The sequence below is a fragment of the Candoia aspera genome, chromosome 5, assembly GCF_035149785.1.
Source record: "Candoia aspera isolate rCanAsp1 chromosome 5, rCanAsp1.hap2, whole genome shotgun sequence".
Classification (NCBI taxonomy): domain Eukaryota; kingdom Metazoa; phylum Chordata; class Lepidosauria; order Squamata; family Boidae; genus Candoia; species Candoia aspera.
In genome coordinates this window covers 61,504,634-61,517,119 of record NC_086157.1, presented here as the reverse complement: position 1 = coordinate 61,517,119, position 12,486 = coordinate 61,504,634, and the positions used below count along the sequence as shown (strand labels likewise).

Here is a 12,486-nt window from a genome sequence, read left to right as displayed (position 1 = left end):
CAAATGTAATATTTATTTAGATTTTGCCTGTATATACTGGAGGGGGGCAAATCTGGTCCAGACATTGGACTCCCAAATTCCGCAAACCAGCCGTGCTCACAGAGAATTTTTTCAGTTGCAGCACCACCAGAGCATGCATGGAAGCCCACACCTTACAGTTCCAGGATCATAAAGCAACAGCCCAAGCTGAAAAATACTGACTCCTCAGCATAAGCTACGTATTGGATTGCTTCTCTTAATGTGTTACTTAGAAACAAACTAGGGTTCTGTTTGTACCTAAAGTACCCCCAATATTTACTCCTTATCTTCTGTATAGATGTTAAATTCATCCTAGTTCCTGCCTACTCTACTTTGTTTGCTAATTCTTCTCCTACATGTTTTCAAGTAAAACTAAAAAGATTCTCCCCACTCATTCATCCTTGCAACAGATTAAACCAACTCTTACAGTTCTTCTGCTGTATGCATGGATATTACGTGGCGGAGTTATTTACATATTCTCAGAAAGCCCTTCATTCATAGGAACCCTTGCCTGAAGTTGTACAGTGCAGGGAGTTTTAACACATCAAATCAAATTTGGGACTTTTAGAGCAGAATTCCTCAATCTTGGCAACTCTAAGGTGTGCGGACTTCAACTCCCAGAATTCCCCAGCCAGCAAAGCTGGCTGGGGAATTCTGGGAGTTGAAGTCCGCACAGCTTAGAGTTGCCAAGATTGAGGAACCCTGTTTTAGAGTAAGAGTGAATCCTTAAAATGAGAGCAAGGAGTAGGAATAGCCAGGCAAAGAAATGGCTGGGTGAGACAAAAGCTAAATTTGATTTAATTTACATTTAAAGTTAATTGAAATTAAATAGAGTAGATATAATCTTTCTTCATGAGTTTAATCATTTCAATTACCTTATATGACTTGAAAAGTTACAACTTAACAGCACTTTTTCAAGGGCTGTGGGGGCCACAAGCAAGACTTTGGGCAGACACTTTCAACTAGAGAGCCATGATCTACAGTCCTTGGCCACAGATGATATTCAGATTCAGCTTTTGATGTTTCCTAAGACTGCAGAGAGCCTGGGAATGATTCAAAAAGGACTCCTGCACCTGGTCATAACTTAAAGAAAGAAACCAATCATCCATATGCTTAATGTGTTGAAAGTCTCATACTTGCCCATTCATCTTTTGTCATTGCAGTGGACAAGTGCAAAGACAGAGAAGATAAAGTTGGATTCGATTTGTACAACTGAATTAAAGGTGAGGTGATTAATTGCACAGAGGTCTTGGTGTGAGGCTCATTACTCAAATAGGAAACACCCAAGAAGAAATTTATGCTTGAATAATAATAATAATAATTAAAAAAAGACGTGGTGGAGGAGGGAAAGTTGATGCAGTCATCACAGAAAATATTATAGTTTGCCAGCTATTGAAAACCACAGTAAAACAGAACCTTTTGAAAAGGACTCAGAAAAATAACTGCATGTACATTGTGGTTATTTCCCAGACAATACTGTACATTTCTGAAGAAAAACTACTTCCTGACATTTAAAAATGAGGACTCTTCAAGCTATGGAATGCAGACATACATCATGTCTGCAAGATTCGGAAGGGGGAGGTGTGGAGGAGGAAGAGATCAAATGTAATATTTTCTTTCAGCACAGACAACTGCTTTGAGATTTTCTACCCAGACAGCCTTGAAAACTGCCTGCAGCCTTTGCCAATTACTACTGACAAATACCACTTGGTCCTGAGTGATGTTTTAAGTGAAATAAAACAGTGAGGAAAACTGAACATGATGAAAGGGGTTCTTCTCTTCTCTTCCCTTTTTTCTTCCTAAGAGGCGACTACAAGTTATATATTCACAAGGTAAGGTATATGCTTCCTGTCCATGACAAATTCCATGTGAAGTTGAGAACCGAAGCAAACTTTGTTTGACAGTAAGAGGAAGGGAAGACAAAACTCATTTTTGTGACTACTAAAACATTTTTTTAATGTTAAACAAAGGAAGAGAAGGTAATACAGGGCCCTGCTCAACATCAATCTTCACAGTATCAGTAAGCTAATGGAGAAAAACGATTCCTTCCCCTGTGTGCATACAGGATCTTTTCAACTCTTGACACTCTAGTCCAAAATGCACCTTTCAGCATTACAAAATGCTTTCAGCTCAATAGACAGTGATCATTATAGAGAAATTCATTTGTGTGGTAATCCAAAATGAAGATACATATATAGAAGCACACAAGTATTGCTGAATGTTTACACTGTATTCTTGTCACTGAGAATTCATTTCCTTGTTTAATTAAAACAAAGAATTAGGGTTCCTTGCAAAATTAACGTTTAATTATGCTAACAATGACTGCTGTGTCCAGATAAATATCAGAGCAACTCCAAAAATGTGGGCTACAATTCCTACAGTGCCTAGGCAGCCATCCTGCCTAGGACTGATGGGCACTGATGTTCGAAACATCTGCAGGGCATCAAGTTATCTACTTCTGATCTATAATCTCTCCACATTTATACAAAACATGTTTGAAAAGATAGGGGGGAGATGGGTTGAATACAAAGAAACAAAGAAACATTTATATACTTCCTTTCTTTCCTCACAGAACATGGAGTAGTATAAGTTGAGTCTTCAGGCTTCTGCCATTCAAGCACTAAACATAGCTGCTTACTTCAGGAAGGTCATGCTATCATGTACCCTTAAATGAAATCTGGGAGTTTTAATAAAATGGTGTAAATTTAATAAAATAGTATAAAAGCATGTTGTTGGTTACAACTAATGTAAAACCTGGGATACCTACAAGTGTAAGTTTCAAATAAGTAAAAGGGTGAAAGGGCTGTATTTGTTTTACTGTATTGATTTATTGGGCTTGATTATGTATAATTCAACAAATGTCTAGCATTTGTGTGGCAATTAAACTGGCCCTTTCAAGAAGTCAAAGGGAGTTCTTCACAGCACTTTTCCCACCAACTTCTCAAAATGGCCAGTCTAATATCCTCACACTACTTCTAAAAGTAGGTAAGGAGCAAGTCTCTGCATTCTTTCCCATCACATGCCTTACAGCTTTAGTCTCCATATGCTTTCTTTGCCCCTGAAATGGTTAATAGTACTAGGAAGACAGGGAAGAAAAAATGGATTCCCTTCAGGTAGCCCAATTTAGCTAGCCTTGAAAACAGATTAAAATAAGTAAACTGAAATTTCTGTCCCCTGATACTCAAACCATAAATGGTGAGCAACAGAACCAAGCAACATTCTGAAATTCAGGATAACCTAGAAAAAATAACGGAATATACAAATGTGGCTGAAGTGTACATGCAGGTAGCTTGTGGACTCTACTGCTGTGTTCTCATATGAAGGCTGGTATCCAGTCAGATGCACAAGATGACTGGTGCAACAGTGGTTTTCAAATTGTGATCCTGGGAAGCACAATATTCTTCAGAATATAGGAACAGGGTAATTACTAATGCTAGACAAGCTTCTACCATCTCAACTAGCTTGCACATCAACCCCTTTTTCCTGAGAACGTAGCTAATGCTTAAACTTGGACATATTCCACAATCCACAAAGCCCTCGTTCTATGAGCTCAGAGTACTTCAATACCCTCTACAGTCACGTGACTTCTAAGATTAAGTAACATTAAATACTATTTGGAAGGAAAATCAAGGGAAGTAGTTCATTATATCCAATATTCTATTTCCCATTGGAGCCAATCAGCTATTTCAGGGAAGTCTAGAGGTAGGGCATGAAAAAGGTACGCTTTTTCTTTTTCTACAGCAGTGGTATTTGTGTTGTGCTGCCTCTAAATTTGGTAGTCCAGAACTGGCACCCTGGTCGTTCCAATCTTCACTGAGCTTCGCAGCACATATTTGAAACATCCAGCACTATCTCCTGTGAGGAAGCTGCACATACTATACCAGAAACTTAAAATAACTGAAAAAATATTTTCTTTAAGTGTGTTTTTGAACACTACAGAATTCATAGACTACTCTGTCTTGAACTGCAGAAATCAGTGGGGGGAAAAGTCCTTTTTTAAAGAAAGCAAATACATATTTAGGCATTAATTTTAATATTATATAAAATTTACTCTGCAGTACATATGCACCCCCTAGTGTACACTTTGAAAACAGCAGTGACTTCTGAAAAAATAATTCCCACATATTCCTGACTAATTACGTATTTGCACTAAGGGTTAGCACACAGCATAAACAAAGTGCAGTCAAATACTATTATCTTCTTTTAAGATAAAGTGTATTATTAACTCCTGTAGTTTGGAGCCTGTATGTAATCTAAGGTATTTCCTTTGCATACTTAATATATAAAAGCTTTCTTTCATTAGTTTTGTTTTCATATTCATTATTGTTATTAGTAGAGCTGCATACTTGTCATGCAAAATCTCAGAACAGAAGGCAAGGCTGAGAGAACTTGCTCAATATAAGCAAGGGTGCCTGGGTTTCAGATGCTATGTTCATAATGCAGTTTCTTTGGTTCTATGCAAAGCCAGTTATTGTGGTTTACAAGCCATGGGTTGAGACAGTATTGGGAACTGGGCTACTTGAACAAACTGTGTTTAAAACAAGCCATGTCTTAGCTGATATGTCAATGCAACATGTGCCTAAAAAATGATAAAATACATGAATTAGAAGTATTTCATAATTATAGTCTGCTCTATTGATTTGTGTTCCACCTCTCATTCAGGAGCTCAAAACACTCCATATACCAAAGAGAGAGAATTCCAAATATGCCAATACCCCAGCAGTCTTTAGAGTTGGAAGAAATCCTTGGATTCTCATCTATTCCAGCCCCCAATTATATCCCCAATGTCTACTACAATACATTCAATAGATGAAAGTCCATCACCCCTAGCTTAGGTGCAACCAATCTAGGTAGACAGAAAAGGGTAGATTTCTGTCCCCAACAGGGAAAAAATAATTCCATGGCTACTAGAAACTGGGAGACCATGAATTCTAGTCCTTCCTTACTCATCTGGGTGACTTTTGGCCAGTCTCTCTCTCTGAGCGCTAGGAAGAAGGCAATGGCAAACCACTTCCAAAAGTCTTGCCAAGAAAACTGTATTTGTTCATGTAGTCACCAGATTCAAGGGTGACTCAAAAGTATGCACACACACATGCACACACCAACCATTGAGACTTTTGCCTGAAATGATTTAACATCATACACACAACTTGTTTGGGCTGACCTTGCATTCATTTCTCCTGCCCCCACTCTGCACATATTGTACAATACTTTCTAGAAATCAGATTTGAATACAGGTAGTCCTCGCTTACCAACTATTTGTGTAGTGATGGTTCTGATTTACGACAGTGCTGGAAAAATGACTTACGACTAATCCTCACACTTACAACCATCACAGCATCCCCGCAGTCATGTGATTGTGATTGGGGTGCTTGGCAACCAGTTTGCATTTATGACAATCGCAGCATACTGTGGTCATGTGGCTGCCACTTTTTATCTTCCCTGCTGGCTTCTGGCAAGCAAAATCAATGGGGAACCATGTGATTTGCTTAACGATCACATGGTTCACTTAATGCCCATAGTGATACGTTTAACAACCACTGCAAAAAAAGTTGTAAAATCGGGTTGGATTTGTGTAATGACAGCTTCACTTAGCAACTGAAATTCCGGTCCCAATTGTGGTAGTTAAGCGAGGACTACCTATAGTCCATACCACCAGTAAGCTCAGAGATTATTTTCAGTGTGTAATAACATTCAACTCAAAGTCTACAGTTAAACTGGTTTTATGTTTATCAAACTACCTGTGGTACCTCTTGGCTGTACACCACAGTAATAGTAGGAATTTGTGTGTGCAACTCATGCAAAAGGGAAATTGCTCTAGGTGGATGTGACCCTTAGCCGGTGCTTACAATCCTTGTGACAACCTTAGCATTTTGTTTGCAATTCAACAAACTAGACACGTTGTACTCTGCCATTATGTTAACATTTTCTTCCATCCTCCTCATTATCTTCACCTCTGCTTACCAATGCTGCATACCGGATTATTCCATATACTTCATGCTATAAAAATGCCCATTTTTTCTACACAGCTTCGTATTTCTAAGGAAAAACTCACTTCAAATCACTGACCGCATCACTTACAGATCTTTCCCCATAGTGTCATCTTTTGACATTTCATTCATAATGCACTTAAAAGCTTTAATTAACTGAGTTTGAAAGTTGATACTATCTTATCTTTTCCTGAACGGACAGGTCTAAAAGCACTAACCCATGATGAATGATTACCCCATTTTATAGCTGAAACTGGGAAACTAAAAACCATTCTAATGATAGCTGTAAAATGATATCAAGGGAACTTCTGAGATCACCATATTCTCTTTTTCATGAGCACCACAGCCACAAGAACTGAACAAAGACACACAAAATGGTCTCCACTGTCATAACAGCATAGAAGACATATATTCTCTTTTTTATAACTATTATATACAACATATTTTTTACAATTTGCTTTAGTACATTATTTAAAATTAGCACCACTCCAAAAGATAACATTCTTTGCCCTCTTTTAAAAATAGTTGTAAGCACATACTAAATCACATAAAACTATTTAGCTTTGCCGTATACAAAACACTGCTCTTTGATCCTTCTCAGATGTATATACTAAACTGACTGACATTAATTTCTCTAGAAAAACTTGAACAGCTACTTATTAGGCTTCATAAAGAATTGGAAGTGAACGCGGGTTGCTGTTCTTTATGGTTACATTAAGCACGGTTGTGAATGAATTTCTCCAGTGGCCAAAATACAAATTGCACATCTGAACCTAATGATGCCTTTAACAAATTCAAAATTTACAAAATATGGGAGCTAGGTGAGAAGAAAACAAACAACGTTCAAATGTACAAGGAGTGCACATGAAGCAGTCTTAAAATTGCTACATTCAAGGAAACCAGAGATACGTGAAGTAACGGGTAGCACTGCAGCCACAGCTGTGCCACATTTTCTTTCTGATTAATGCAGTCTTAGTTAAAGGATTTTAAAGAACGGTATGTTCTTAGTTGGTTTTTTTCTGTTTCTGTTTCACAGAGTGTTCATACTGAATATTAAATTGTTTTATTGCTGCAGAGGCTCAATTTTGTTTCAGGAAAATTAAATGGTTGTGGAGGGTAACTGCTGAAGAATCTCATACGAAAGCTGCAAGATTCTTTGATTTTCTGCATGTAATGCTTCCACCAAAGCCAGCTGGTTCACAAGACGTTCACAATAATTTTTTAAGACTGAAATCTGAAAAGAAAAAAATATACATTTTAAAACTCTCTGGTTGTTAAAATACTTTTACTCATAAAATCAAATTATCATTTGATATTTTAAAAATAATGATAGACATACACTAATTGATCAGAACACACAATAATAGTTTCAAGTGATAAGATAGCAGATTCTAGTTGATGTCAGAGAAAACTTTCCATTTGTAAGGATTGTTTGACAGTGGAACTAATTTCTTAAAGAGGCATTGGTGTTCCTTTCTCTAGATTCAAGCAGAGGCTGACAGCTCTTTATCACAGATACTTTCTTTGGATTCCTATACTAAAAAGAGATGGACTCAATGGCTTTAAATAGCCATTTCCAATTCTATAATTAGTTACATGCTGGCTGGGGAATAATGAAAATATCTTTACACATTTAGAAAATCTAGTTTTGGGTAAATCTGGTCTATTTCTATTTATTTTATACTTCTAGAAAAATTGCTACAAAGTCTAATTTTGTTGATCTCATATGCTAATCTCTAATAAAGTATCAGTAATCCATCTATTCCTTTTTCATTAGGAGTTTAAACCAACATTTTTCACTGCTCCATAGTTGAAGAGTTCCTTCTTCTTGAAGATTTATCAGAGCCAAGCATCTTCTCTACAAATTCCTGACCTATACTGTCTGGAGATAAGCTGATATAACTTATGACAGGAGTTTTTTCAGTTTTAAGTGGAATCTCATTTTTTTTTCAATCTTAATAAACTAAGTACTATTAGAACATTCCACTCTCAAACTTTATATCGGAGTAGTTAAATAGTAAAGTACCTTCTGAAGTACTTGCTGAGTTTCTTCCATCAATGACATACATATTTTTGTTGCAAGATCCACACTCTTTTCTTCATTCCTCTTTGAAGCAACATCTCCAAGCAATACTTTTTTCCACAAAGTACTAGAATCATGAATTGTGAATATATTTGTATGTATCAGACATTCATACAAAGCATCAGACATTCATACAAAGCAAGAAAATGGCATTCAAATGATATTTTCTCACAACAGTCATTTTCAGCAAATATTTGCAACTTACAATTGATCTGCTTCAAGACATAACAATTTAAGAGCTGTAAGAAGTGTCCAAGATGGCCCATCCCAGCCAAACGTCAGATCACTAGAGATAAAAAGTAGCATTTTTAAAAAATCTAAATTCAGTTTATTTCATATGCTGAAATATTCATCTCACTTCACCAATCCACTCTTGCAATACCCCATAGTACTGTTTTAAAAAAGAGTATATACTAAACACGTTCAAACAGAGGGCTACTACCCAACTATTGCTGGAAATAAGACCAGCACCTTTAATATGCACCTTCCTAAAATTTCCAAATATACACAACAATTCTGTTACAGCCCTAAATCAAGAAGTAGCAGTCTATGGTTTTATGTATGTTTACAGAAATACAGTTTATGCATATAAAATATTGACTAACTACAGGCAATGTGTCAGGGACAGGGTTATAAAGTAGACAAATATCTTAGGTTCCAAACCATGTATATTAGCACAATCTTCATAGCAGGATGAGTTCCAAAGTTAGTAAAATTCCTGTACTTAGCCAGAGTTCATGCAGAAGCAACAAATACTGAACAAACTTATATTGGCACCCCAAATCCATAAATAATACTGAGAAAGTTTTATGGGAAATCTTCAAAAGTGGTACTATTTAAAGATGTGTATGACTTACTCTAACAACTTGTGCTCTCGTAAAATGGAAAGTTTCATAGATTTCTGTTTGTCTTCTGAATAAAGATATTTAAGCAATGTATCTAAAGAAAGTGAAAATAAAATGTTTAAGGCAAATAAAAGCTGCAATACTTTTGCAAGGCTGGCATTTTAAGTATTTTGTACTAGCAGTTAATATTAACATATCCACTATATATTAAACAAACAAAAATATTCTTGTACATAGGTACTTGTGGGCACAAATTAGGAAAAAAAATTGCCTCCTGTTGCCTGGTGGAAACAAAGTGTGTCTAGATACACACAGGATGCCCATGCCTGTGCATGTGTCACTTCAGCCTATACAACTACCACATCTGAAATGCCTATCGCATTGGTCTGCCTCGCTCTATCACTCAGCTTCTGCAGGCCTTCTCTCTGGCCAGCCGGCAAAAGCTATTAGCATGAGGTTCTTGGAACAGAGCCTTACGAACAGCACCCACTGCTGTGGGTCTCGTTTTCAGGGAAATGCAGATGGCTTCATCATGGCTGGCTTTGAACAAAAATGTAGATAAGTTTTTAGCCAAGTCTACACTTTTAGTTGCTTCTGCATTTAATTTGTAATTATTATGTGGTATTTCAAAATTCTTTGCAAAGCAACTTGTGAGGACAGTGTGGTCTAAACAGTGTGGTTCCTTCTGGCCTTTATCCACTGAATCTTTCCACTAAATCAAGGTAAGAAGGGATGATCCTGGCTTGCACAGAATCACTCTAAGTGGCAGTGATGGTGTGGGTCCACCACACGAGACTGCAAGTGGTGCTTTAAACCACATGCCGCAATGCTACGCCAGCCCAATTGCTGTTTGCTTGACAAAGCACGCATCCCACCCTGACAAAGCATGCACCTCAAATCAGGAAGATAAAGCAGGAGATGCAACCTTTTAAAAAAAGTTACAAACTCTGTAGATAAACATAAGCAGCTCTTTTAAAACCTCGTAAGATTTAAAATAATAATGAGGAGGAGGAGGAATTAATAATAAGGATAAATAAGTTATCCTTTCTTGCCCAAGCAAGGCTTCTTCCTAATCAAAACTTGAAATCAGGATCTGAGGTTTCTCCCATAATTAGTGATCCCATTAACACTCACAACAGTTGATGTAGCACACAACTGCTGCAGTCAAGGATGACAAGGGAAGAGGTTTCCCTTCAGAGAGAAAATGGGCAAAGGTCAGAAAGATAGAGTATACCTATCTATCTTATAGCCATGGTATATACTGGATCTGCATCTATTACATACAATCTACCAAATGTATATGGACTAGTTCAAGAGCTCATCTGCTGGGGAGGTTGATGCTATATGCAAACAGTAGTGCTTAGCAGTACTCATTTGGCTAATTTAAACAACTGCATACTTTACTTGAACAGAACAGTCTCCATCTTTATCTTTGGGCATGCACAGAGGTTAGAATTCATAGCTACAAAAACTAATCCTAAACCAGTGTTTGCTACTATACCACCAGGTTAGCATAAGAGGTCTTATACAATTCCAGGAGCATGGAAATGAATGATGATAATCTGGCTCTCCAATTCTATGATAATGCAGCACAACCCTTCAGCATCTGAGGATACGGATGGGTGTCTAACATCCTCAGTGTTGCAAGCCAGGGATTCTTCAGGTCTCTAACTTGTACTATAGCCCCCTAAAATAATAAATTAACACTCCACTAAGAATTATATTGATGGTGGTAGAAGCAGCCAAGTGAGTGTGTCATTTTTTACCAGCAGCTATCCAAAGTGATATGCTTGGTGCCATAGCATCTTCCCAGCTCTGAGAAAGTGCCTTGGCCTGCATTTCTCTCCCAAATCAGCCATTTCCACACGTGTAGGTGCCTTCTGCCTTCCCCAGGAATCAGAGCTCTGCAAAGACTGGGTTCCCTGCAGCCTTTCAGCCCTTCTGACCACCTAGCAGGCAGCTTCATTTTAGTCCTCCTGTAGACGTGAAAGCCAACTGAGTGACTTTGGGCCAGTACCTCTCTCAGACCCACCTTACAGGGCTGTTGTTGTGGGGAAACAGGTGGGAGTTTCATGTACACCACCTTGAATTGGAGAAAATAATGGTGGGAGAGAACTCTAATCATCATCATCAGTAACCCTCAGATTTGGTCCATCCCCACAGGAGTCATAACTCCTGTTTAAGCAATTTGTGGAGCTAAATAAGGGTAATACAACACAGCTCTGAAGAAAAGCAATAATGCCACCAAGAGGACTGTGGGTTAGCACTTTTTCACTCCCCTGTGTCTCATTCTGGTGCATCAGACTACTTATAGGATTCAATTGTAGGAAGTTAAAAACTGATAGCATTCAAAGCTCTAAGGGAAAGTGGTGGGCTTTCATTGTTCTAAGCTTTACGTTATTTTGTATTACCTATCAAAGTCAAGATCTAGCCACAGCCTTACCTGTACCAACATGAACACAGCTGTGTGGATTACAAGCAGCAACAAAACCATATTCTAGAAGCAGTCGCTGGTTATCATGAGGACCATAAGAAATATATACTTCTTTGTATTTTTGACAGCCCAGAAGTGTTTTTATTTCATAACATTTTGTGTTTTCATTAAATGCAGCTTTCACCTGAGTATGAGAAAAATGTAAGTTCAGGAGAAACATGTCAATACATTATTACTGAAGGCGCAATCCTCGGATCAATCTCTACATTTCTGAAGGCACTGGGTGCATTATGCTCACAAAATACATATAATGGGGGGAATTAAATGTGTTTACTGACAAGGTTGGAAGGGCACGCATTCTCTGTTAATTATACCAATTATACAAGAGCTTGAAGCATTTCTTTCTCTTTCTATACTTGAACAAAAATTCTATAATCAGAGTTTTAACTGGAGTACCAACAAAGAAACAATTTGTATATTCTGATCTATATGTTTGATGTGTTTTTTTTTCCTAAGTAATGTTAGAATATAAAATGAGCATATAAGTAAGACTTCCTTTTTCTTCTTTCTTTTCTTTCTGTAATTAATAAAACGAATATCACCATCATTATCATCTTACCTGGGCATTTGGATTGTGATTTAGCAGATCCAGAAATGGAGCTAAAGCATATATATCTGGCTCTCTGGAAAAACAGGCTTTCTGTGAATTTTTCATAAACACTGTTCTTGTATTTATAGTGCACCAAGCCCACTTGAAGGCACTGAAGTTAAAAATAATCTCCACATCTGCAGGAAATAAAGGCTGCAAGGAAAAGAAGAATTGCTTTGAAGAAGTGAAAAGCTCCTGGACCAATGATCGTTGCTCGAGGGCCTTTCTTCTTAAGGGCTCAGGGAAAAGGTTCACTGTTTCTTGCTCCAAATAAATAGGACAGGTATATGTTTCAGGTAGGAGATCGAGGTATGGCTTCCACACAGACGTCCTGTGGGACCACTTCTCTGCTATTAAAAATGAACACAATGCTATCAAAGGAGAAAGTGGAGGCCTCCATCTATTAAAAATATAAAGGAAATCATGGTAACAGTTAAATATATTCTGACAATCTCATTTTTTACCAA

General features: G+C 37.5%; 1 protein-coding gene and 1 long non-coding RNA gene across 3 annotated transcripts in view; one reads left to right on the top strand and one right to left on the bottom strand.

The window, feature by feature from the left end:
* The first annotated feature begins 779 nt into the window (after positions 1-779).
* LOC134498337 (uncharacterized) lies at positions 780-2,972 on the top strand. The gene is made up of 3 exons (XR_010068024.1): positions 780-1,241; positions 1,641-1,850; positions 2,591-2,972. It is a non-coding gene; the product is annotated as an uncharacterized LOC134498337 (long non-coding RNA).
* A 3,411-nt stretch (positions 2,973-6,383) lies between these two features.
* Positions 6,384-12,486, bottom strand: part of SETD4 (SET domain containing 4) — a 32,197-nt gene continuing 26,094 nt past the window's right edge. For both annotated transcript variants that reach the window (XM_063305378.1, XM_063305379.1), the window contains 6 exons: positions 11,990-12,419; positions 11,380-11,554; positions 8,949-9,030; positions 8,297-8,377; positions 8,035-8,158; positions 6,384-7,242 (listed from right to left, as the gene is read on the bottom strand). In XM_063305378.1, the coding sequence (XP_063161448.1) occupies positions 7,108-7,242; positions 8,035-8,158; positions 8,297-8,377; positions 8,949-9,030; positions 11,380-11,554; positions 11,990-12,419 (1,027 nt within the window). In that variant the 3' untranslated portion in view covers positions 6,384-7,107. The remainder of the gene's footprint in view (positions 7,243-8,034; positions 8,159-8,296; positions 8,378-8,948; positions 9,031-11,379; positions 11,555-11,989; positions 12,420-12,486) is intronic.